The sequence below is a fragment of the Ceratotherium simum genome, chromosome 24, assembly GCF_057802395.1.
Source record: "Ceratotherium simum simum isolate JZ-2026a chromosome 24, ASM5780239v1, whole genome shotgun sequence".
Taxonomy (NCBI): Eukaryota; Metazoa; Chordata; class Mammalia; order Perissodactyla; family Rhinocerotidae; genus Ceratotherium; species Ceratotherium simum.
This window is the reverse complement of record NC_141923.1, coordinates 3252775-3273511: the sequence shown is the minus strand read 5'-3', so window position 1 is coordinate 3273511 and position 20737 is coordinate 3252775. Positions and strand designations below refer to the sequence as shown.

Here is a 20737-nt window from a genome sequence, read left to right as displayed (position 1 = left end):
ATCACTCCAGGACTGCACAGTGAGCTCTGTGGGCAGCAAGGTGGCCACTGGGCTGCTGCTGGGGAAGACTGGCCATAAGCAAGCAGCCAGGTGAAGGAAATAACAGGAGATGGGAGGAGCCGGCTGCCACTGGGGGCAGGGCAGAGCGGAGCCCTCCAGTGTACTCAGCGCTCTGAGGAATAGGCACTGGAGCTAAGACCCAAAGGCCGAGCAGATGGGTCCACCTCTGCCTATGTGCTCATCAAAGGTGTAGAGTCTCGCTTGGCTGGCCCTGGTTACCGCAGAGGGGACTTCTGCCTCTTCCCTGGCTCACCTTAGCATGCTTTGACCTGTTCCCAGTCAGCGTTTTTTCAGACCCATAAAACAAACCAAGGTAAAAAGGCAAATGGCCCAGGCTGGCCAGACAGCAGGTGTCCCTTAAGCCTGGAATTCCTGCACTCTGTGCCCCCTGCAGCCCCTTCCCCCAATTTTAGAAATATCTGCAGCTGCCCTCCCCACCTCCCACCCCCAAAGGCCTGATGGGCTCAAGTTTCTGTTTCCAGATATGAGAGCTGCTGGGCTTTCAGAAGCTGGGGCGGAGGGAGGGTGTACTCAGGGCTTCCTCTTTGTCTTCAGCTTCTGCAGCTTCTCAGAAGGCCACCCTCCCCGCCTTACCCTCAGGCAGCCAAGGGCGTGACCCTCTTGGGGGCGGGGAGGGAAGGACCCCCGTTCCCTTCTCCCTCCACAAGCAAGGTCCACACTGGAGAGGTGAGGTCCAGAGGCTTGGGGCTGCCCTGCCCAGGGTCAGGCCCTGGGGATGCTCCTGCCTGGGGCTCCGGCAATCCTCTGCCTTCTGAGATGGATGTGTTGTCCCCATTTTGCAGATAAGCAAAAGGAAGATCAGAAGGTGGGTGACAGAGGGGCTGGGTCAGAGGTCTGGCAATCGCTCAGTGATCCTGGAGTGCCTGGCCCTGTGCTGACCTGACCCCCAAGGCTCACACTGGGTTCCCCTGGCGGGCTAACCCTGGGCTGGACGCAGACCGACAGTGCAAGTGGTCAGCAGCTGTGATGGGGGAAAGGAGGGGCACTTTGAGGCCTTTAGACTCAGGTGTCAGGGTGAGATCCCCACCAGACAGGGGCTGCTTGGGAGCCGGTGTGGTCCCAGAGCAAGGAGGGTGGTGCTGGAGGGTGCCAGCCTCCACCTCAGCCAGAAGAACACTGCCCCCAGCTGACCTAGCCCTCGTCTGTGGACCCTCCACTTTTCTTTCCCCGGGGGCCACAGGAGCCGGTTTGGCAGCGTCCGGGCGAGAAGCTGGGTGACATCATCAGGCCAGTTTATGGTCCTGGTTCCTCAGATATTCCTGGTTACATATTAACCACCCGGCCCTGGAGGGGGCGGGGAGCCTCAAAAGAGTCACTGGCCTTTCATCCACAGAACACGGCCCCGCTCAGTGGGGTAGGTGCAGGGCCAGGCAGGCAGAGGTGGGCCAGGTGGGAGGGCAGGGCCAGGCTCCAGGCAGGGAAGCAGAGGCCATCCTTGGAGTCTGTGCTCAGAATGCAGCCAGGGTGGGCATTGCTTCCTCCTGGTGCCCTGTCCCTGAGCTCTGCAGAACCCAAAGGGGAAGCTGGTTGGGGTCAGGGAGGGGTAGGGGCTGCCTTGTGTCACAGAGCACGGTGGGATAGGAGGCTGGGCTGGTCAGAGGATGGGACCTTGGGTCACCTGATTCCTGCCAGGGATGCTGGCAGAGCAGCCTCCCTCAGTGGGCATCCTCAGCTTCTCCCTTTCCTCCAGGGCAACTCTAACGCTTTTCTCAGGGGTGTCCTTCCCGCCTCTTCCCACCTTTCTTCAAATCTGCCCTTGGTTCTCTGGAGCCAGGTTTACCAGCTTTAAATCCCAACCCCACTTTGGCCACATTGCCTGTGTGACCTTAGGCAAGCTACTTAACCTCTCTGAATCTGAGTTTCCCCATCAGTAAAGTGGTTCCTCCCTCATAGGATTGTGGGGAGGATTCAATGTGATGACACTTAGCTGGGCTTATATAGCATCAGTTCCTGTTAGGGGAGCCCTATATACAAACTCTGTCCTGGGCAAGGTGCCCACTCTACCTGGGTAATCAGCTGGGGCCTGGGAGAGGCCAGTGCTTGAGAACTCAGACTGAGGGCTGGGGCACGCTCCGATGGAATGGATAGGCAGCTCTAGGAAGGCTGCCTGGAGGAGGAAGCACTGGAGGAGCTGGCCAGCCAGTCATGGACAGAGAGACAAGTGGGAAGTTGGGACCACAGGAAACCACCGCCAAGTCACCGATTCCTAATTTAGGCTCTTAGTAAGCACCCAGCCTCAGCTCCACAGCGCAGCTGAGGGGCTGGGGAAGAGGAACCCCAGAAGTGGAAAGTTGAGACCTTCCTGAGGAGCAGTTAGGGGGTAATTCAGGTGGGTGCATCACACAGGGGTGAAGCAAAGTCACCTGGAACAGAGGTTGGCAAGCCAAGGATGGGGCTGGGTTGTCTCAAGGTTGAGTCCAAGAGGCTGGAAGGCCATGATGTAGCCACAGAGGGAGCTGGTGGCCAGAGCGCTGGCCCCACAGGAACATGAACCCACAGAGAGTAAGGCCACCAAAGGCCCCTCACCTTCTTACCCTGGGGGCTCCCAGACCCAGGCCCAGCAGGGCAGGGGCATGGAGGGGGCTGAGGTTAGGCACCTGGGTTTCCACCATTGACTCTGAGGGGCCCATGGCAAAGGCTACAGACACCCTGGCCAGTCCTGGCCCCAGAGGAGGGAGAGTTCAGAGTGCTCCACAGGCTGGCAGGGCTCCGGGAAAGGGCTGGCTCTCCTGGGCCTGGCCATTCCCACTTTGCCAGGCTGGAGCAGCCTGGGCCTGGGAAGAGTGGCCTAGGGTCGCTAGCTGGTTCTGGATTAGGGCCCGGGCTAAGCCCCAGGGTAGCTGAGTGCGCTGGGAGGCTCTCTATCCCTTTCCAGTCCCCAGGGCTAATAGGACAAGCCCTGGTCACAGGGAGCTGAGTGCTAGAGGAAGACCAATCCGTGTCCCCTGCCCCCTCCCCCGCAACACTCCACAGAGGAGGCAGCTCTGAATCAGCCCTGCTGAAACAGGACAGGGCTGCAGCTTCCCTTTTCTGCCCCTGTCCTCCAGCTGCCCCTCCCCCAGTCCCCTGCTCAGGCCGCTGGCCCTGTCCTCACTGACCCCAAAGTGAGCCCAGTTCATCCAGCTCTCCTGCCCTGGGTCCCAAGAGGGGACAGAAGACCTCCTCCCTCCTTGGAGCAGCTTCCGCACTCCGGAGAATGTGCCCCTGCAGGGGAGGCAGGCCAGGGAGAGGCAGACCCTTCCAGACGACCATCTCCTGCACCTCTGGGACGACCTTCTGACCTGCGATTCCATTTGCTGGAATTCATCCTGGGGCCCAGTCAAGGGTATTCCCAGAGCGGTTTGCAGTGACAAAACGTCCACGGCAAAGTGTCCTCATAGGGGACTGGGCAGCTAGCCGGGGGCCGGCCATCCCGGGGACTCCAGGGCTGTGAAAGCGTGCGGCACGGGACCCTGGGGCGGTCCCAGCCGGCACTACCCGGCTGACTGTCTTTTTCAGTTTGTCTTCTGCATGAGCTTGTATAAACTGGAAAGCGGGTTAGACAAGGAGGCGGCCAGGCGGCGCGCCCCGGGGGCCGGGAGGGGCCGTCCGCGGGTCCCGGGATCCCGCGCGCGAGCGGCGGCACGCCGTGACGTCATCGGCAGGCGCCGTGGCCCGGCTGGAGCCGGAAGTGCTGTGGCCGCCGTGGCGGAGCCACGTGCGGAGCCTACGCGAGCGGGAGCCGGCAGAGCGTCGCCGGTGAGACTCCGCGGGGCCACGGTGGCAGTGGACGGGTGGGGTCGCCCGGCGGGCGCGGCGCTTCCCTCCAGCCTGCCGTGGGCCGCCCCCACCCGGTGCCAGCCTGGCCTGACCCGCCCCCTGCCCCTGCCGGGCCAGTGTGTCCGTTTACGGCCCGCTGCGCGTCCCCAGCCTCTGCTTGGAGGGCCCTTACATCTCCTGCATCCCTCTACCACCCGTCCGCCCAGAATCCCTCCTTGGGGGAGATCGGGGAGAGGGGGGTTCCGCGGAATCGAGCCTGACCCGAAGATGACCTCACGGACCATTTGCTGCTTCCCCGCTGGTGGCCGTTCCCTCATCTCACATTTGGAGAATGGGAGCCGGGGTCCTGGAGAAGGGTGATGAGGGTGTTAGGTCCTTTGTGGGAGTCCTTGGGCCCATCCTCTGCCATTAACCGGCCTGAGTCTCTCCATCTGTGATTTGGGGTGATGGCTTTTGTCTCATGACTGAGACCAAGAAGGGCTTCAAAGGTCGGGCCAGGGTGCGGCCCTATTGGGCTGCCCTGTTGGACAGTGCCAGGGGCTGAGCCAGCCACCCCACCCCCACAGCTCAGGATCTGGGCCTCAGAGCCTTCTTACCTGGACCCCAGGTGCACATCCTTTCTTCTGGCGCCCTTACATACTCATGCCCATGCACCTCCTCCCAGGTCCCAGGCACCTGCTAGACAGCAACACTATGAGCTTCGTGGCGTACGAGGAGCTGATCAAAGAGGGTGACACGGCCATCCTGTCACTGGGCCATGGTGCAATGGTGGCAGTGCGCGTGCAGCGCGGGGCACAGACCCAGACCCGGCACGGCGTCCTGCGACACTCAGTAGACCTCATTGGCCGCCCCTTTGGCTCCAAGGTGACTTGTGGCCGAGGTGGCTGGGTGTACGTGCTGCACCCCACACCGGAGCTCTGGACACTGAACCTGCCGCACCGCACCCAGATCCTCTACTCCACCGACATTGCCCTGCTCACTATGATGCTGGAGCTTCGGCCTGGCTCTGTGGTCTGTGAATCCGGTGAGTTCTTCAGGCTGCCTCAGTTCTAACTCTGAGACATTGACACAAAGGTGAGGTCAGACCTAACATCCAGACAGCGTCTGGCCTGCTCTTCCTGCAGATAGGCATGGCTACTCAGCTTCTGTTTCAACAGGATCTTTCTGGGAGGCTGTCTGTAGGGAGTGAGGGCAGAAGCAAGGAAGCCAGGTAGGAGCCTGGTGCTGTCATCTGAGTGAGAGTTGATGGGACTGGACCAAGGATAGCCTCCCCAGGCCAGGAGCTGGTGCCCAGTGAGGGTCTTGCCTGCCTTGGTGGGGCCAGAGTGCCACTGGGCGCTGACCGAGGTGCTGACTGCCAGTCCCTAACCCTGTGCTGATAGAGGGGCGGAGGGTGCCTGACCTAGCAGTCCCTGACTGCTGTGAATGGGAGCCCCAGGCCCAGGGCTAAGAGTTGCCCCTTCTTGGAGGGAGGCCAGGGCTGCTCCAGGGTTCTCATTGTAGGTGGGGAGCCTGCCTGTGTTCATCCCTGGCCAGCACTATTGTCGCTGAGCCCAGGGCCTGGGGTGCAGGTGGAAGTGCCTGAAGGCCAGCCATTCCCAGCCCTTCCACACACTCACGCACACTCACACACACATACACGCGGGTGCTGGGGCCACCTGGGGTGGAGAATGCAGCATGCAGCCTGGCAAAGAACAGCCCAGACCCAGATGCACCTAGATTTCCAGCATGTTCCTCATGGCCTGAGCAGCTGGGCTCTGGGGTCACAAAGAGTTCCCAACACCACTGCTACCAACTTTCTGAAGGCTTCAGGCCATCCTTTCCCTCTCTGGGCCTCAGTTTCTCCATGTGGACAATTGGATGGTTCCTGTTGCCCAGTCAAGCACTTTGAAATGGGAAGAGTCAGATACAGAACCTGGGCTGTGGGTCACAGAGTGGGTAGGGGCTGGGCAGAGCTGACTGCTGAGCACCAGGGGACATGGGGGTGCCAGTGGCAGGTAGAGCAGCAGGACTCAGAGCCATCTCCATCACCTGCTGCTCCCTATGCACCCACAGCCAGGGACTTGCCCCACTTGGATGAAAAGAGCTCTGTCAGCGGGCACGCTTCTGGGCTCCTCTCGTGTGCCAGCTCCCCTTCTAGGAACCATGGGTACAGCTGTGAACAAGACAGGCCAGGTCTCTGCTCAGAGGGGGACAGACAGTAAACCGGGTGTGACCATTTCAGTGCTGTTGATTGCCGTGAGGCTTGTAAGACAGGGCTGCGTGTTTGAGGGTGACTCAGAGAGGGGTCCCTCCAGCTAGGGTCCTCAGGGAAGACCTCTTTGAGGAGGGGACATTGAGTTGAAAATGATGAGAAGGAGGTACCTATCAAAAGCCAAGGGAGAGTGTCACCCCAAGGGAGAGCTGTGCAAAGGCCCTGAGTGAGGGACCAACAAGGAGGCCAGTGTCGCAGGAGCAGGAAGTGAGGTCAGGGAGGAAAAAGGTGCAGCTCAGAGGGTCATCAGGAGTCTAACCGTGCCCAGTGTGGAAAGGGAGCTCGGCCGGGCTGTGCAGAGGGGAGAGGCCCAGTCTAACGGGGTGAAGAGAATTCTGCTGCTGTGTTGAGACAGCATTGCAGGCGGCCAGTCCGGTGGCTGGTGCAGAGAGCCAGGAGGGAGGGGCCTGGGCAGATGTGGTGGGCAGGTGGCAGAAGGGGTGGCTCCTGGAGAGATGTGGAAGGAGGTGGCAGAAGTTACTGGTGGGTCAGATGTGGGGTGGGAGAGGGGAGAGTCAAGGGCGCCCCCCTGATGTCTGGCTGAGCAATGGATGGTGTTGACTGGGTTGGGGAAGGCTTGGCAGGGAGTGGGTTTGGGGTTGGGTCAGGTCCAGCTTTGCACTTGATGCCGAGAGTGGTTTGGGTGTTAAGGGGGAGGAGGCGAGTGTGCAGTGGACGCTAGGTGGGAATCTGGAGTGGAGGCACATGGCACTGGGGTGTTGTCATCAAGTAGGTGGCACCTGAAACCATGGGGCAACGGGAGGTCACGGGGGGGGGGGAGATGGGGAGATGCAGGCCCTGGCCAGGCACTACAGCACAGGCAGTCAAGCACAGGGGCGGCCCTGAAGGAAGCTGAGGAGTGGCCGGCACGTCAGAGGAAAACTAGAGACATGAGGGGAAGAAAGGAGCTCGACGGCAGGTTGGTTACTGTGTCACGGTGCCATGGGGTCAAACAAGGTGAGGGCAGAGCTGCATCCCGTGCAGTGAGAGCGGATTGGGGGGCAGGGAGATGGACCCACCCTAGTGGGCCGAGGGGCTCCAGAGCTCGGGACCAGCCACTGCATGGAAGGCAATGGGACAGGCCCAGCCTCTTTGGCCGCTCTGTCCAGACCCTGCGGGGCCTCAGGCCAGTCCCGGCCCCAGTCAGAACCCCGGGCTCCAGGTCTCCAGGTCTGGCAGCAGGGTTTGCTCCAGAGCTGGAATTGCGCAGGGCTGCCACTTTCCCACCTGGACCCACGGCAGACATCGCTAATCAATCCCAGCTCACCCTCTCCTGCTCCCCCAGCCCTGGGTGGTGTCCCAAACCCAGGGCAGCCGACCCAACTGGTAGCTCTCGGAGTGATGCCCACTGGTAACCCGGGATCGGCTGACCTTGTAGGCCCTTTGTGGGTCTTTCCAGGGTGAGGATGGGGTTGTTTCCTGGGTGGCCCAGCAGTCTCTCTTGACACCTGCCCTGTCCCGCCAGGCACCGGCAGCGGCTCAGTATCCCATGCCATCATCCGCACCATTGCGCCCACGGGCCACCTGCACACAGTGGAGTTCCACCAGCAGCGGGCCGAGAAAGCACGGGAGGAGTTTCAGGAGCACCGCGTGGGCCGCTGGGTGACAGTGCGCAACCAGGACGTGTGCCGCAGCGGCTTTGGCGTGAGCCACGTGGCGGACGCTGTCTTCCTGGATATCCCGTCGCCTTGGGAGGCTGTGGGCCACGCCTGGGACGCCCTAAAGGTCGAAGGTACATCAAGGTTTCCGGGGGCAGTGTGGCCCTGGGGGCTGAGGTCCTGGGCCTGGTCCCGGCTCTGGGTCATCTGAAGCCCAGAGAGGTCAGAAACCACCAGGCCACGGAGTAGCTGTGGGCTGGCCAGGGGAGTCTCCGGGAGGTCATCTGGGGAGAGGGAGAGGATTGGAAATGGAGTCAGAATTGCAGAGAACTGGCTCCAGCTGGGCCCCTGCTCCTTGGCCCTGCCCACTCCCCCCCCCCCGAGGTGGGAGATGTCTGAGGCCCCTGGGGAACGTGGCAGCCCCGCATGAGTGAGAGGTGGGACCTGCGCCACGGGGCGTGGCAGAGGTCAGAGGTTGGGCAGGCCCTAACCCCAGCCTTCATTCCCTACAGAGTCTCCCCTCCTCCCCAGCCACAAACCAGGCGAGCCAGCCCCTTTTAGGGAAGATGCTGGGTGCAGAGGCGGGAACGTGGGCCCTGAGCCAGGGAGGCGCTGGCGAGGCCCTGGCTTTTTCCCTTTTCTGGAGAAGGAGTCAGCTCAGGCAGCCAGGCCTCTTCCCCCCTCCCAGCTGAGGATGCAGCGCGGAAGGAAGGGGAGCAGGCTGGGGTGCCGAGGGAGGGGCTGCCCATCTGAAGGACAGATGCTGAGGCCTGGCTCAGACAGCAAGGCGGTGGCAGGTGGGTCCTGGTGGGTCCCAGTAGGTCTCCTGACAGCTGGCTCAGGCTCAGCCCTGGACTCCGGTGTCCCTGGTCTCTGCTGAGGTTGCCTGGGGCTGGGGAGAGGGGGAAGCCCTGGCTTCCCCACATCCCCGCCGCTTCAGCTCTCCCCCCAGATACCTGTAGGCCCAGGCCCCAGTCCCAGGGAGGCCAGAGCTGGCTGCCCAGCCTTAGCCGAGCCCAGGCAGTCACACTCTGGGGCCTCCCCCTTGCTGCTGAGACTCCTTCCTCATGGCTGGCCCACAGGGAGCCACGCCATCTGTTGTCCCTGTCCCCTCTCCCCTGTGCCCTTCTAAGTCCCCTCCTTTGGGCCCTGTCCCCAGATCTGCTTGTTCTGGGCCCAGAGGCTCCCAGCTTGTTTGTGGGTTTGGCGTTTTCCAACGGCTGCCTGCCTGCTGTGGGAGCCCGGCCCAGGTGAGGTGTGGCCCCCGGGTTCTCTGGACCTTGGGCTGGCCAGCAGGCTCAGGCCCTCGCCTAGTGGGGCTTCAGTTTCCCCAGCAGTGTGCACAGGGGTTGGGTCCCCTCTTGGGGGTGACGCTGTCCCCTCTCTGAGTTGGCGTCAAGCTGCACACCCCTCCTCCAAGCCCAGACCTCCCCGCAGCCCTGCCTGGGGTTCTGTGTCCCTGGGTATGGCTGAGGGGACCAGGCCTCAGGGAAATTCAAGGACTTGCTACATCCCTTCCCCTGCTCTGGCTTCTCCACACCCTCCCCGCCAGGATGGGGACCTGGGCTGGCCCCGGGCCAGGCTGAGGGACGCTGTGGGTGGGCCCTGGTGGGAGGCAGCAGGAAGGGGCTGTCAGTTCCCACCCCCGCCCTGTCGTCCTTGGGGCATCGGGCTCCCCTCAGAGTAGGTACCTCATGTTCCCAGGAGCGGGCAACAGCCTCTAATTTCCTCTGACAGCAGCGGCCCCTGCCCACCCGTGAGCCTCTGTCCCTTGTGCCCACCCCCGCCCGGTGCTGCGCTGTCTAGTGAGAGCTGTCCTGGGCCCAGCACTCTCACCAGGCTGGGCTCTGCCGTACCAAGGCTCCGCCCTGACTCCCAACCCCACCGTTCACCCTGGCTCCTGACCCCTGACCCTTGGCTGCCTTGTGGAAGTCAGGATGGCAGTGCCTGCGGAGGCCACATGAGGTCAGGGTAGTGGGGTTGGCCCCGTGCCTGGGACATGCGAGGGCTTGGTCTGGGCAGCGCCTTCTACTTGGAGAGCTCCTGCCCTGTGGCCTCTGCCCGGCGCCTCTAACCTGGGGCCCCAGCTCTCCATGGCCCGAGGGCTTGGCCACCCCCGGACTGCAGGGCGGGGTCCAGGTAGCCACCCTCGTCACGCTCTCCCAGTGGGGTTTCTGTACCAACGTCTGCTCCTGCAGGGACGGGGTTGCCCACAGATACCTGGGCAGGAGGAGGCTGCCAGGGGTGGGCAGGCAGGGCTCGGGGGGTCCTGCGGCTCCCCTGCCCTCTGACACCCGTGTCCTGCTCCCCCACAGGTGGGCGCTTCTGCTCCTTTTCGCCATGCATCGAGCAGGTGCAGCGCACGTGCCAGGCGCTGGCGGCCCGTGGTTTCTCAGAGCTGAGCACCCTGGAGGTGCTGCCACAGGTGTATAATGTGCGCACCATCAGCCTGCCTGCACCCGACCTGGGAGCCAGCCCGGGCCCCGACGCCGGCCCCTTCCGCAGTGGCACGCCCATGAAGGAGGCCGTGGGCCACACCGGCTACCTGACCTTCGCCACCAAGTCCCCTGGCTAGCGGGCTGCCAGGAGCTCCAGGGAGCTGGGAGTGCTGTGGGGCCGGGCAGGGAGGCGCAGCTTGGCCAGAGGCCTCCTTATATGGTCAGCGGACGCCTGCCGGGGCCTGTGTTTAGAAACGGGGCCTGTGTTTAGAAAGGGACGGAAGGCAGGGCGGGGCTTGGGGGCCTCCTGGGTGGCTGAAGAGGGGCAGCCATCGTGGAGGAGCATTGGCAGGGCCCTTGGGGAGGGAGGCCTCCTGCCCGCGTCACCGCCGTGCTCAGTGTCCCCGTCCTGCTGTTGTTTGTTGCCACACGAAGTCTCCACCACCGTAGGCTTTTTTGAGTGTTGATGCCAAGGGGTGCAGGTGGCAGAGCCCAGCTCTGACCCCTTCCCAGGTGGCTCCAAGCCGAGGGCGGGGAGGGTAGCAAAGACTCAGAGAAGCAAGGCTGGGTGCTCGGTGCCGCGTCGGACCCCTGGACCCCGAGGCCCGGCTGCCCCACACAGTCTGTGGGCCAGCTTCTCCTTTCCCTCCCCGGTGCTGACGGGGCTAGGCCAGCCCAGCAGCTAGGGAGAGGCAACTCTGCTGGGCGGCCTCAGGCCTGACCCTACCCCATGGGCGCTGCACAGGCCACATGGGAGTGTCCCCCATCCACTCCTGTTGAAGGGGCAGGGGGCAGCCCCCGCCCACCCGCCTTGCTTCTCCCACGCCTGGGAAGTGCCTTCTGCAGCGTGACCCAGCCACAGCCCCCAACGTGTCACTAAGTGAGAACACACAGCGTCCCGTAGAGAGGAGCCTGAGGAGGACGGTGACATGCTTCAGGTGACCTGGCCCGTCCCTGCAAGAGCTGTTTGGACCCCAGCTCTCCAACCCCAGAGCTATTTGGATGTCTCTGCCCCTCGTAGGAACACTGGGGTTATGGGGGCACAGAGGTGCATCCAGGACAGAGGGCAAGATGCCGGAGCTGAGGGCACTTGTCCCCTGCCCTGCCTGGCCTGGTCTCCAGCTCTGTGGTGTGCAGCTGGCATCCCTGCCTGCCACTGGTGCATGAAGGGCCTGTGTGTCTGCCCTTGGCCTCAGCCGGCTTTCAGGAGCCCCAGTTTTCCCATGTCAGGACAAGAGCCCCAAGGTACCTTGCTGGCATGGGGCTGGCCCCTGACCATGCCTGGCGGAGAAATAAATGCTGTTGCCCCCGCCATGCTGACTAGTCTTCCTGGTGCCCCATGAGGCCAGACCCCCGCTCCCCCCACCAGTGTCCAGGCCGGACTTCCCTGCACGCAGCCCTCCTGACCCCTGCCCCTTCCTCTCCCTGTCCCAGGCCAGGCACCACAGCAGCTCTGGACTCCAGGACAATGGCCTGGGATGTGGTGGACAAAGGGACAAGTGTGTAACCACCCCCACCCGGCTGCAGAAAGGTCCACTTGTCCTTGGGGGTAGGGGGAGGTCCGTGTGTGTGTCTGTCAGTCCCAGAGCGCTGGGCCCTCCCCCCATGGCCTGGCCTGGCCTGGAGTTCCCAGCATGGGCGCCTGGGCTGCCTCTGCCTCTCGTGCTCCCTAACTGGCCCAGAACTCAAGAAGGACCCCCAGGCCTGCCATCCTGGCCCAAGGCCCCCACCTGGGCCTTTGGGTCCTTGAAGGGATACCGAGTGAGGTAGGTCTGCAGGAGCACCAGTCTCTTGGTGGCAGTGTCACAGGGCTGGGAGCCTCCCCTCTCCCATCTCCTTCCGCACAGCCTCCTGGCGAGACCTGTGCCCCCTCTAGTCCCTCAGGGTCCGTCGAACCACTAGCCCTTCTCTGTGCGTCTTGTCCCCCCTTCCAGAACCTGTCCTGACCTCTGACCAGCTGTCTAGGTTACGGGACAGAGGAGGGACCTGGGCATCACCCTGGCCTTAGGGAAAGGCCTGCAGGTTCTGATGCGGGGCGCAGCTCTCCGTCGTCTACCGAGCACACAGGCCCCAGGAATGCAGGCCTGGGCTGGGACCTATTTTCCAGATGGGCCTGCACTTGGGTCTGTGTGAGCTGGAGGGGTGGTGGGAAAGCCCTTCCACCCCAGGATGGGTGACTGGGTGGCGGGCCACCAGGTTAGGCATCAGGAAACCTGGATCCCTGTCCCTGCTCACAGTTTCACCCGGCACAGAGCTGCCCTCTTGAATCTGGGTGGCCCTTCAGCCCCTCGTCTGTGCTGCTGGGCCCTGCACACGAGTCCCTGTGCCTCCGCTGGACCTCTGGGCACCAATCCTACCCCAGATAGCCATCCAGGCTGAGCTCGGCCTCAACCTGGAGCCCCACCTGGCCCTGGGCCAGCAGTGAACTCTTGTGCATCCTTCAAGGCCCCACTCAAATGTCTCTCAGTGCCTCCCACCGCCCACCCCCAGACAGGAGCATCCTGTTCAACCATCTTCTGCTCCCACATGTTCCATGCTGGATTACACCCCATGCTGGATGACAGCAATTGCTCCTGCAGAGCTGCCCCCGGCCTGGGAGCTCCTACACACAGGAGCAGAAGCCAAGCGGCTCCCCAGTTCTGCAGATGGGGAGCCTGATGCCCAGAGAGGCAGGGCCAGGGCCCACGGTGAGTGGACCAATGAGCAGGTCGGTGACAATCACCTCCTGAGTCAGCAGCCTGGGGCCGGTCACAGGGCAAGGACTCAGCCTGGAACTCCCCACTGGCCCCAGACACTCACCTCTGGCCCTCAGTTTTTCCTAGGAAGTGCCCGCACCCTGCCCCTGCCCCGCCCCCGGCCCCAGGAGCGAGACGTGACACATCTAACGCTCTGCAGCTGCCCCAGCTCCCACGTCTGAGCCCCAGAAGGTGAACTGCTCAGAGGGGCCCAGGCCAGGACCCCACCCTAGGGCCGGGATTAGAGTCTGCCTCCCCCAGGAAGCCCCCTGGGCCTTGCCTCAGCTCCAGTGTGTGCTGCTCCCGGCCTCGCTTTGCTTCGTCCTCACCCGCCTCTCAGGGGCTCACCCCCTCCACGGGAGTCCCTTGGGGCAGGGGCCGGCCCTGTGCCCAACCTGGGGCAGCGTGGGTTCAGGACGCAGAGTGGGTTTTGATACACAAGGGATGCCAGGTCGCTGGGGGCCACTCTCTGTCTAGCTGAGTGTGACAAGGAGGGATTGTCGCCCCGCGAGGACATCAGGGAAGGGGAGGGGGAGGAGAGCTTCCCCACCCCTGACCCCCTCACCGCTGCGGTCCAAGTCTGCTGCTTCTTTCCTTTCTTGGCCTCCATTGCCTTCCTGTTCTCCCAGGGATGCCGGCTCTCCTGCCTCCAGCCTGTGTGCTGGTGCGGGCAGGCTTCGTGACCCAGGGATCCAGGCTTCGTGGCCGAGGGAGATGCTGCTGCTTCTACCCCACCCCAGGCCATTGCACACATGGGAAAACTGAGGCCCAGAGGAGACGAGACTCGCTGGGATCCAGGGCTCCTACCTCTGCCTGCCCACCAGGACCTCCCGTATCACACAGTCTCCCACCTGGCATGGTCCCCTTACGTGCGACCAAAGAGGCCAAAGGGGAGAGAGATTTCTGCTATAGTCGTGGAAGGCTCCTCAGAAGAGGTGAAGGCCCAGCAGGGTCTGGAAGGGCTGATGGAAATTGAAGGAGGGTGAGCTGGAGGCCTTCCCAGGTGAGAGTGGGCAGGCCTCGGGCAGGAGACCCTCAGGCAGGCCCTGAGAAGGCGATGGAAAGGCCCGATTAGATGCAGAGACAGCATCCCTGCGACCTCCTGGGCTGGTAACTGCCTGTCCTGTCTGCAGGGCTGCTGGACGCACCCGGACCCAGAGCCCCACCCTGCCCAGGGGCTGATGGGCTCACGTGCCAGTCTGGGGGTGTCCCTGCCTCCTCTTGAGAGGGTCCCCAGGGGCAGCCTTGCTGGAGGGCCTGGTTTCTGATGCCCCCAGGAAGGAGGTGCAGGTGGGGGCTCATGGTGCCAATCCTCAACTCTACCCTCTTCGCCAACCTCAGGGGGTGCTCTCATCCACAGATGTGGGCTGAACACCTGCCGTGTGCCCCACCCTCCTCGCACCGGGGTCACAGACATTCAGGGCAGCCCAGCCTGTGCTCGAGGGGCTCCCGGGAACGTGGCACAGACGGTACGGGTGAGAAGTGCACAGTGGGAGCAAAGCAAGGGAAGGGGTTGAACCCTGTGCTGGGGGTCAGGAAGGCTTCGCTGGGATGTGGCCCCTGCCACATAAGGATAAGGAATTTGGCCTTGATCCTGCGGGTCTGCCCTCGGGAAGGATGTGAGCACTTAAGGGCTCAGGCTCTGGGCCAGCCTGGGTCACATCCTCCCTCTGGTGCTGCGGTGACATGACGTGTGCCTTCCCTTTCTCTTGCAGAGATAAGAACACAGGGCCTGCCTGGGGGCGGGGGCAGGGAGGGGACTGTGTGAGATTAAGTATCATGTTGACCTTTGCACGGTCAGTGCTCACAGACCGTCTCTATGGTTATTATCATTAGTGGGAGCTGGGGCTGCCGCCGCCACCAGGAAGCCCCCCCATTCTCTCAGATTCCAACCAAGGCCAGAATTTGGGGGCCACTTCCAGGTTCATCTGAGAAATGTCCTTTGCACTTTGAGCCACTTGAATAGCTTTTTGCACCTTCAGAGGTGCTTGAATAGTTTATCAGGATAATGGGAGAGAAGATTTGACATTGAGACTTTTTTGGAAAATCCAGGTCATCCCGTCACGGTGCTTATAGTTGTGTAATAACACCAAAAACTGGGAGAACATTAGGCTGGGCGTGGGCAGACGGCACTTCAGTTGACCTCCACAGCTTTCAAGGTAGGTGTATCAGTTAGCTGTCACCACAGATGTGCTGCATAACAAATACTCCCCTCCCCCGTAAATACTCCTCCCCGGCAAAAAAAAAAAAACTCAGAGGCTGAAAGCAGCAGTCAGTTCCTCTCTCGGATCTGTGGTCTGGCTGCTCCTGGCCGCCCTCAGCTGGGCTTGATGTGTGGGGGCTGAGCCCGTGTAAACATAGCTCTGCCCCTGCTTCTCCCCTTCCTCCTGGGACCATGGCCTGGCCTGTGCATGCTCTTCTCAGGCCCAGTAGGGGCAAGCCTGGTCATGCAGGCACTTTTTAAGCCTTTAGTCACATGGCCTAACCTCAAGTCGGGTGGAGAGAGAGACTGCAATTTTAGGGGAGGAGCTGCATGGCCGCAGGCAGAGGGTGTGGGTGTGGGAGCAGGGCCTTCTCTGCCCCCATGGGCACCGTGCACAGTGGGTCCCTCGTGAGCAGGGAGCGGGACTGTGGGGACCCGCCAGCCTAGCCCGCCCTCCCCATGCTGTATGTCTGTGCCCAGGCTGCCAGGACGAGGGCATTTCAAAGTCAGGCTGCCTCCGAGCGGCAGCGTTGGCGGGAGGGAATAACTCGGCTCCCACCAGGCTGAGAATAGCTCCGAATTGGGTCACGCTCACCATAGAGCTCCGGTCACAGCCTTCAGGCTTGGACAATAATCAGCTTTCTCCCCGACATCTGTCCCTTCAAAGAGGGAGCAGCCTGGGTGCGGGCACATTTTTAGAAGTGGCGGGGATGGGGACAGGGCGGAGAGTCATTACAGGCCGGCGCCCTCCATCCCTCCTCCTGCTTCCTTTGCTCACCCGGCTCCATCCCAGTCCCTGGCTTGGCCCTGGCGGGCCACCTCCATCCTTCCTGCCCACCCTGCTCCTTCCCCCTACTCCCTAGGACCCATCAGCCCCCATACGCACGAGGCCAGGTAGTGTGAGAAAGCTCTGGGCCGCCTGGCGGCACCGGTGCCCCCTCACAGGCTAGAGACACAGGGTCGGCTCACCTGGGAGGGGTGTGGCCCAAGCCCTGCCCTCCTGCCCTGTCTCAGGCAAAGTCCCCTCCTCTGACTCCTTCCTGGGCCCAGCTTCCTTCTATCGTGGATAAAGGCGATGGTGGGGAGGGGGCCACCCCACCTCTCGAAGGATTCTGGGGGCACATATCTCTCCAGGCCCTCAGGCCTTGATGTCCTCAGGGGCCCCTCCCCTCCCTACTCAGACCCCACGTGGTCTACAGCCCCTTCACCCCAAATCCCCCGAGTTTCCCCACACTCCCTCACAGCCTCCGTGTGTGCCAGCCCCTAGGAGCACTAGGCACAGGCGGACCCTCTGAGTCTCGGCCCTTGGGTCCCTCCCTGGGCCCTGGGCCCCTCCCAGTCTGCCCCACACAGCCAAGCATGGACTTAGGTCCCGGTGCCCCAGGGACAGGTGGACAGAAAACACTGTGTCCTGGGACACCATCTGGAGTCAAGTCCCTCACTGTCTGAACTCAGACGTGCATTTTGTGGGAAGAAGAGATGCTTGGGCGGCCTTTTCTTTGACATGATCCAAAGCTCAGCATCCCCCCCCCCACTTCCTGTCTCTGGAGCAGTGTCACCATGCGTCCTCCCAGGATGAATTCTGCCAAGCTGGCCTCCCTGGGGAGACAGAAGTGTCCTCCCACGGCCTGGGCTTCGGTCCCCTCTCTGCTGGCCACCCTCTTGGCTGACCGCTAAAGCACCCGGGCGTGACCCTGGCTGAGAGGCCGAGTTCCTGGGGCCGCTGCCCTGGAGGGGCCTCAGGGCTTCCTCTCCTGGGTCTGTCCAGAGTGCTGGGTGCAGCCGGGCCGCCTACGCTGCACAGGGCTCTTGGTACCTGGAGTGACAGACCTGCTCTCCTGAATGCTTTTCATCCCAGGAACACTGAGTTGTACTTAAAATGTGGTTTGTGGGTGGCAGTGCCTGCATCTCCAGGAGGGCTTGTTAGGAGACACAGAATCCCAGTCCCACTCCCAGACCTCCTAATCAGACAGTGTGTTTTAGACAGATTCTGCAGGTGATTCGAACAGCATTAAAGTTCGAGAAGCACTAGTTTGGCTAATCTTTGTTCCCTCTTTGCCTCAGCCACTAGGAAGCTCAGAGCCAAATTTGCCGCCCATCTGTCAAGAGTGTACAGACCTTCACCCTGTTTCATCTTATTTCCCACCCATTTTTTTCCTGATGTTTTACCCTCCTCATCCCAGAGTGGCCTTGAGAGGACTGAGGTGGGTGATGTCACAGGTCCTCAGAGCCCACGTTGATGTTGTCACCTGGGTACACTGCCACGAAGTGGTACCTTAGGGTGCCAAACCTATACTTGTAACAATGTAATAAGTACCCCTTACCCAACTACATAAATGTATTTTTTTTCCCTGCTACCTGTGTGCCAGGCACACAGGTATGTTCATGAAACCTCCATGAAGCTGAGGTTCTCAAAACGCGGTCCCTGGGCCAGCTGCATCAGCATCCCGTGAGCTCAGTGGAAATGCAGAGTCCAGGCCCCACCCCAGAACTACTGAATCTGGAACTCTGGGGTAGGGGGCCCTGTGACCACTGCCAGAGGAACCAGAATCTCTCAACCTCATCGTCTTTCCTTTCTTTTATTTCTTTAACAAAACACACCTTGATTAACTTAAGCGATGCAGTCACAGCTCTATGGAAGCTTCCAGCACCATCCAACTCGCTCTTTTCAAGGCTGCACCGTTGTCCATTAGAGCTTATTTTCGCCTCAGCCTGGTGGGACTGTGTGTGCCGAGTCCCAGACCCTCCTCTTGGGATTGCTGGGTCTCCCCGGCGGCCGGCTCCATCTGGCAGAGGCTTCGGGCTCCTGGAGTGAGCTGGAGGAGGCAGCAGAGGAGTGCTGTGCGCGGACCTCTTCAGGTCCTGATTTGAACAAACCAAATGTTTTATTTTACAGAATGAGACGATTGGGAAACTTGAAGCCTGAGTGGATATTTCGTGGGTTTAAGGAATGACACTTTTTTAGGTGTGTTAATGATAGTCTGAGATGATGGAGTGGCTGCCATCTGCCACAAAATAACCTGGGTGGGGGAGCAGAGGGGCATAGAGATGAAACCCTGATACTCCATGACCTGGAAGGCTTTGCCGTTCTCTCTGCTTTTGCGTTTCTTGGACATTTTCCATAATAAAAACATTTTCTTTTTTTTTTTTTAAGATTTTATTTATTTATTTATTTTCCCCCCAAAGCCCCAGTAGATAGTTGTATGTCGTAGCTGCACATCCTTCTAGTTGCTGTATGTGGGACGCGGCCTCAGCACGGCCGCAGAAGCAGTGCGTCGGTGTGCGCCCGGATCCGAACCCGGGCTGCCAGCAGCAGAGTGCTTGCACTTAACCGCTAAGCCACGGGGCCGGCCCTAAAAAGATTTTCTTAAAAAAAAAAAAAAAAGAAAAAATGCCCCAGGCTGCTTCAACAATTTGTTTGCTCTGGGTTCCCCAGGCAGCGGAAGCAAGTCACCCAGAGATCCCTGCCCTCGCAGATGCCCCAGGGTCACGTCTCTCAGCCTCCCTCCCAGGGCCACAGGCTCCTCTTCAGTCCAGGGCCCCATGTGTCTCTCAGGTAGTCCAGCATTGGGGGCAGCAGGGTCTGAGGTTGGCCGAGTGGCCAGCAGGTCATGTGCTGTGGGAAAGATGGGAGAGACAGGTGGCCCGTCCCCGGCAGGGCAGTGGTGAGGTGTCCATTCTCTCCTCCTCCCAGCGTGGATCTGACGGCCACAGACCCAGGAGCAAGTTTACTGTGGTCAAGGATGGGCCTCCAGAGTGGCCCCCAGCATCGGAGGGCAGAAAGGAGTAGGGAGCTGGGGGCTGCAGGGCCCCCCTCACTTCCCGCCCCCAGAAGGCACTATCCCATAGCCCCTGGATGGGCCCCTCTTCTGGCCTCTCCAACTCCAGATGACCACCCTGTCTCCTCCTTCCAGACCCTGCCTGCAGCCCTGTACCCCCTCTCCCCGACCCCGCTGCTACTAACAGGCCTGACCTTGTTTTGTGCCCCCACAAGATATCTTAGAAATCCATCTTATTGCAGTATAATTTGCATACAAATGGATGACACCCATTTAACTGCCTGGCTCCAGGAGTCCTGGACCAACGTGTGCAGTGAGTAACCCCCTCTGCCTCCTCCCAGGCCATCTCCCCTGCCCGGCCCCAGGCAGCCACTCGGCTGATTTCTGTCACTATCATTACATTTGCCAAGAAAGTGAATCTAAACAGGGGCATGGACCAGGGAATTCGAAGAGCTCTGAAGAGAGACTTTTCGTGGTTTCTCAGAGCGCCACCAGGGCAAGTAGCCAGCACTTGGCAGTCAGCAGAACCGTGGCCGCCTGGGCCGGGATCCTCAGTCACCCAGGGTTCTGGACACACAGGACGCTGATGGCTCTGAGCCACTGGACACACTCGGGTGGACGAGGCCCGGCCTGTGGAGGCGCGGGCCCTGCCGAGGAATGCCAGCGGCCAGCTGTGGGGCGGGAGCAGCGGGGGCGACCGCCACGCGTTGCTAAGCTACAGGCACAATGGACATTCCGGGCACCAGGCAACCGAGAAGGAGACGCTTTCCAGCAGGGGCATCACTGGGGGCCCAGGCCACCCCCAGCCCCCGCTCAGCAGCCCCGGCAGGGATACCAAGGCGCACGGGCTGCCCAGCCCCTCCTCCTGGCACCCTCCATGGCCCAGGCCCACTAGCTGGGTGCCCAGTTGGAGGGTGGCCAGTGAGGGTGCCTACAACTTGGCTGACCCAGCCCTCCGGGCCGGCCTCCTCCTCCCGGCCTCTTGTCACACTTCCTGGCTCATCCCCCACGTCCAAATGTAGGGCTCCCGTGGGGTCCTGGCCACAGCTTAGAGGTTTGGGTGGGACCCCCGCCCTCCACTGCCTCCCATGTTCCCAGTCCTTATGCTCGGCACCCCCACCTTGAGCCCAGCCTGGCTGGGGCTGGCTCTGCTTGTGGCCATGCCTGGCAGGGCCCCAAGCCTCTGGCGACCGTCGTCAGTGTCCAGCCTGGCCTCTGTTTGCCTGGGACAAGCCGAGGGGTTTTGTTTTGCTCCCTCGGGCTCCACTTCCTCCCTCCGTGGAGAGACTGCTGAGCTCCTGCTGAGTGAGCCAGCTGGCAGCCGGGGGGAGGGGGCTCGGTGGGCGGCCAGGGAGGTCTGCGTGGCCGGCCCTCGGAGCCCCACGGATGGTTACTGAGCTCCTGGGTCTGGCCACCAGGCCTTTGCCCTCACAGTCACTCATCCAGCACCTTCAGTCCTGGTCGACAGGGCCGCCTCCACCCACACAGTCCCGAGAGTGATGTCCCAGGAGCCCACCAGCCTATCTCTGATCTATCGGTGGTGCCCAGCGTCCCAGCTAAACCACGTGATCCCTGTGGTCCAGGAACGAGTCTGAATCTCCCCTGTCCTGGGCCCTACACACAGCAAGCGCTCCATAAATGCAGTGGCGCATGTGGCCGCCCTTTCACACTCTCGGGTTCCCCCACTGCTGCTTTTCACAGCTTTTGTCGCTCTGTTCTCGGCCACCCCGTCTTCAGTGACTCCCACTGGGCTGGCTCCCTGGTCCCCGCACCACGAGGTGCTTAGTGCAGTCTGGAAGGAGGTGACTCGCTTTCACTTGGACAGCTGGGAAGAGCAGCAAGGCAGAAGAGGTGCAAGTGTCTCACAGCCCCACGGCTTGGGGGCTGGGT

General features: G+C 61.7%; 1 protein-coding gene across 12 annotated transcripts; it reads left to right on the top strand.

The window, feature by feature from the left end:
• Positions 1 to 795: 795 nt before the first annotated feature.
• Positions 796 to 18221, top strand: TRMT61A (tRNA methyltransferase 61A). 12 transcript variants are annotated; one of them, XR_015556047.1, is made up of 6 exons: positions 3707 to 3819; positions 4505 to 4864; positions 7560 to 7826; positions 10008 to 12817; positions 12943 to 13057; positions 13495 to 18221. XR_015556047.1 is itself a non-coding variant. In XM_087447881.1 (4 exons), exons 2-4 carry the CDS (start codon positions 4534 to 4536, stop codon positions 10265 to 10267), a joined length of 858 nt encoding a protein of 285 aa, XP_087304007.1. In that variant the 5' UTR covers positions 796 to 886; positions 4505 to 4533; the 3' UTR covers positions 10268 to 18221. The 12 variants fall into 12 exon arrangements, 2 of the variants coding, with proteins under 2 accessions (XP_087304007.1, XP_004434343.1); XR_015556050.1 differs by having other exon boundaries at positions 10008 to 14334; positions 14918 to 15024; positions 17965 to 18221; XR_015556048.1 differs by having other exon boundaries at positions 10008 to 14334; positions 14918 to 15024; positions 17133 to 18221.
• Positions 18222 to 20737: the final 2516 nt, after the last annotated feature.

Excerpts from the sequence above, each read along its gene's own strand:
- TRMT61A (XM_087447881.1), top strand. The coding sequence starts at position 4,534 with ATGAGCTTCGTGGCGTACGAGGAGCTGATCAAAGAGGGTGACACGGCC. Across the intron at positions 4,865-7,559 it reads CTCTGTGGTCTGTGAATCCG|GCACCGGCAGCGGCTCAGTA; the intron begins GTGAGTTCTTCA and ends CTGTCCCGCCAG. Across the intron at positions 7,827-10,007 it reads GGACGCCCTAAAGGTCGAAG|GTGGGCGCTTCTGCTCCTTT; the intron begins GTACATCAAGGT and ends GCTCCCCCACAG.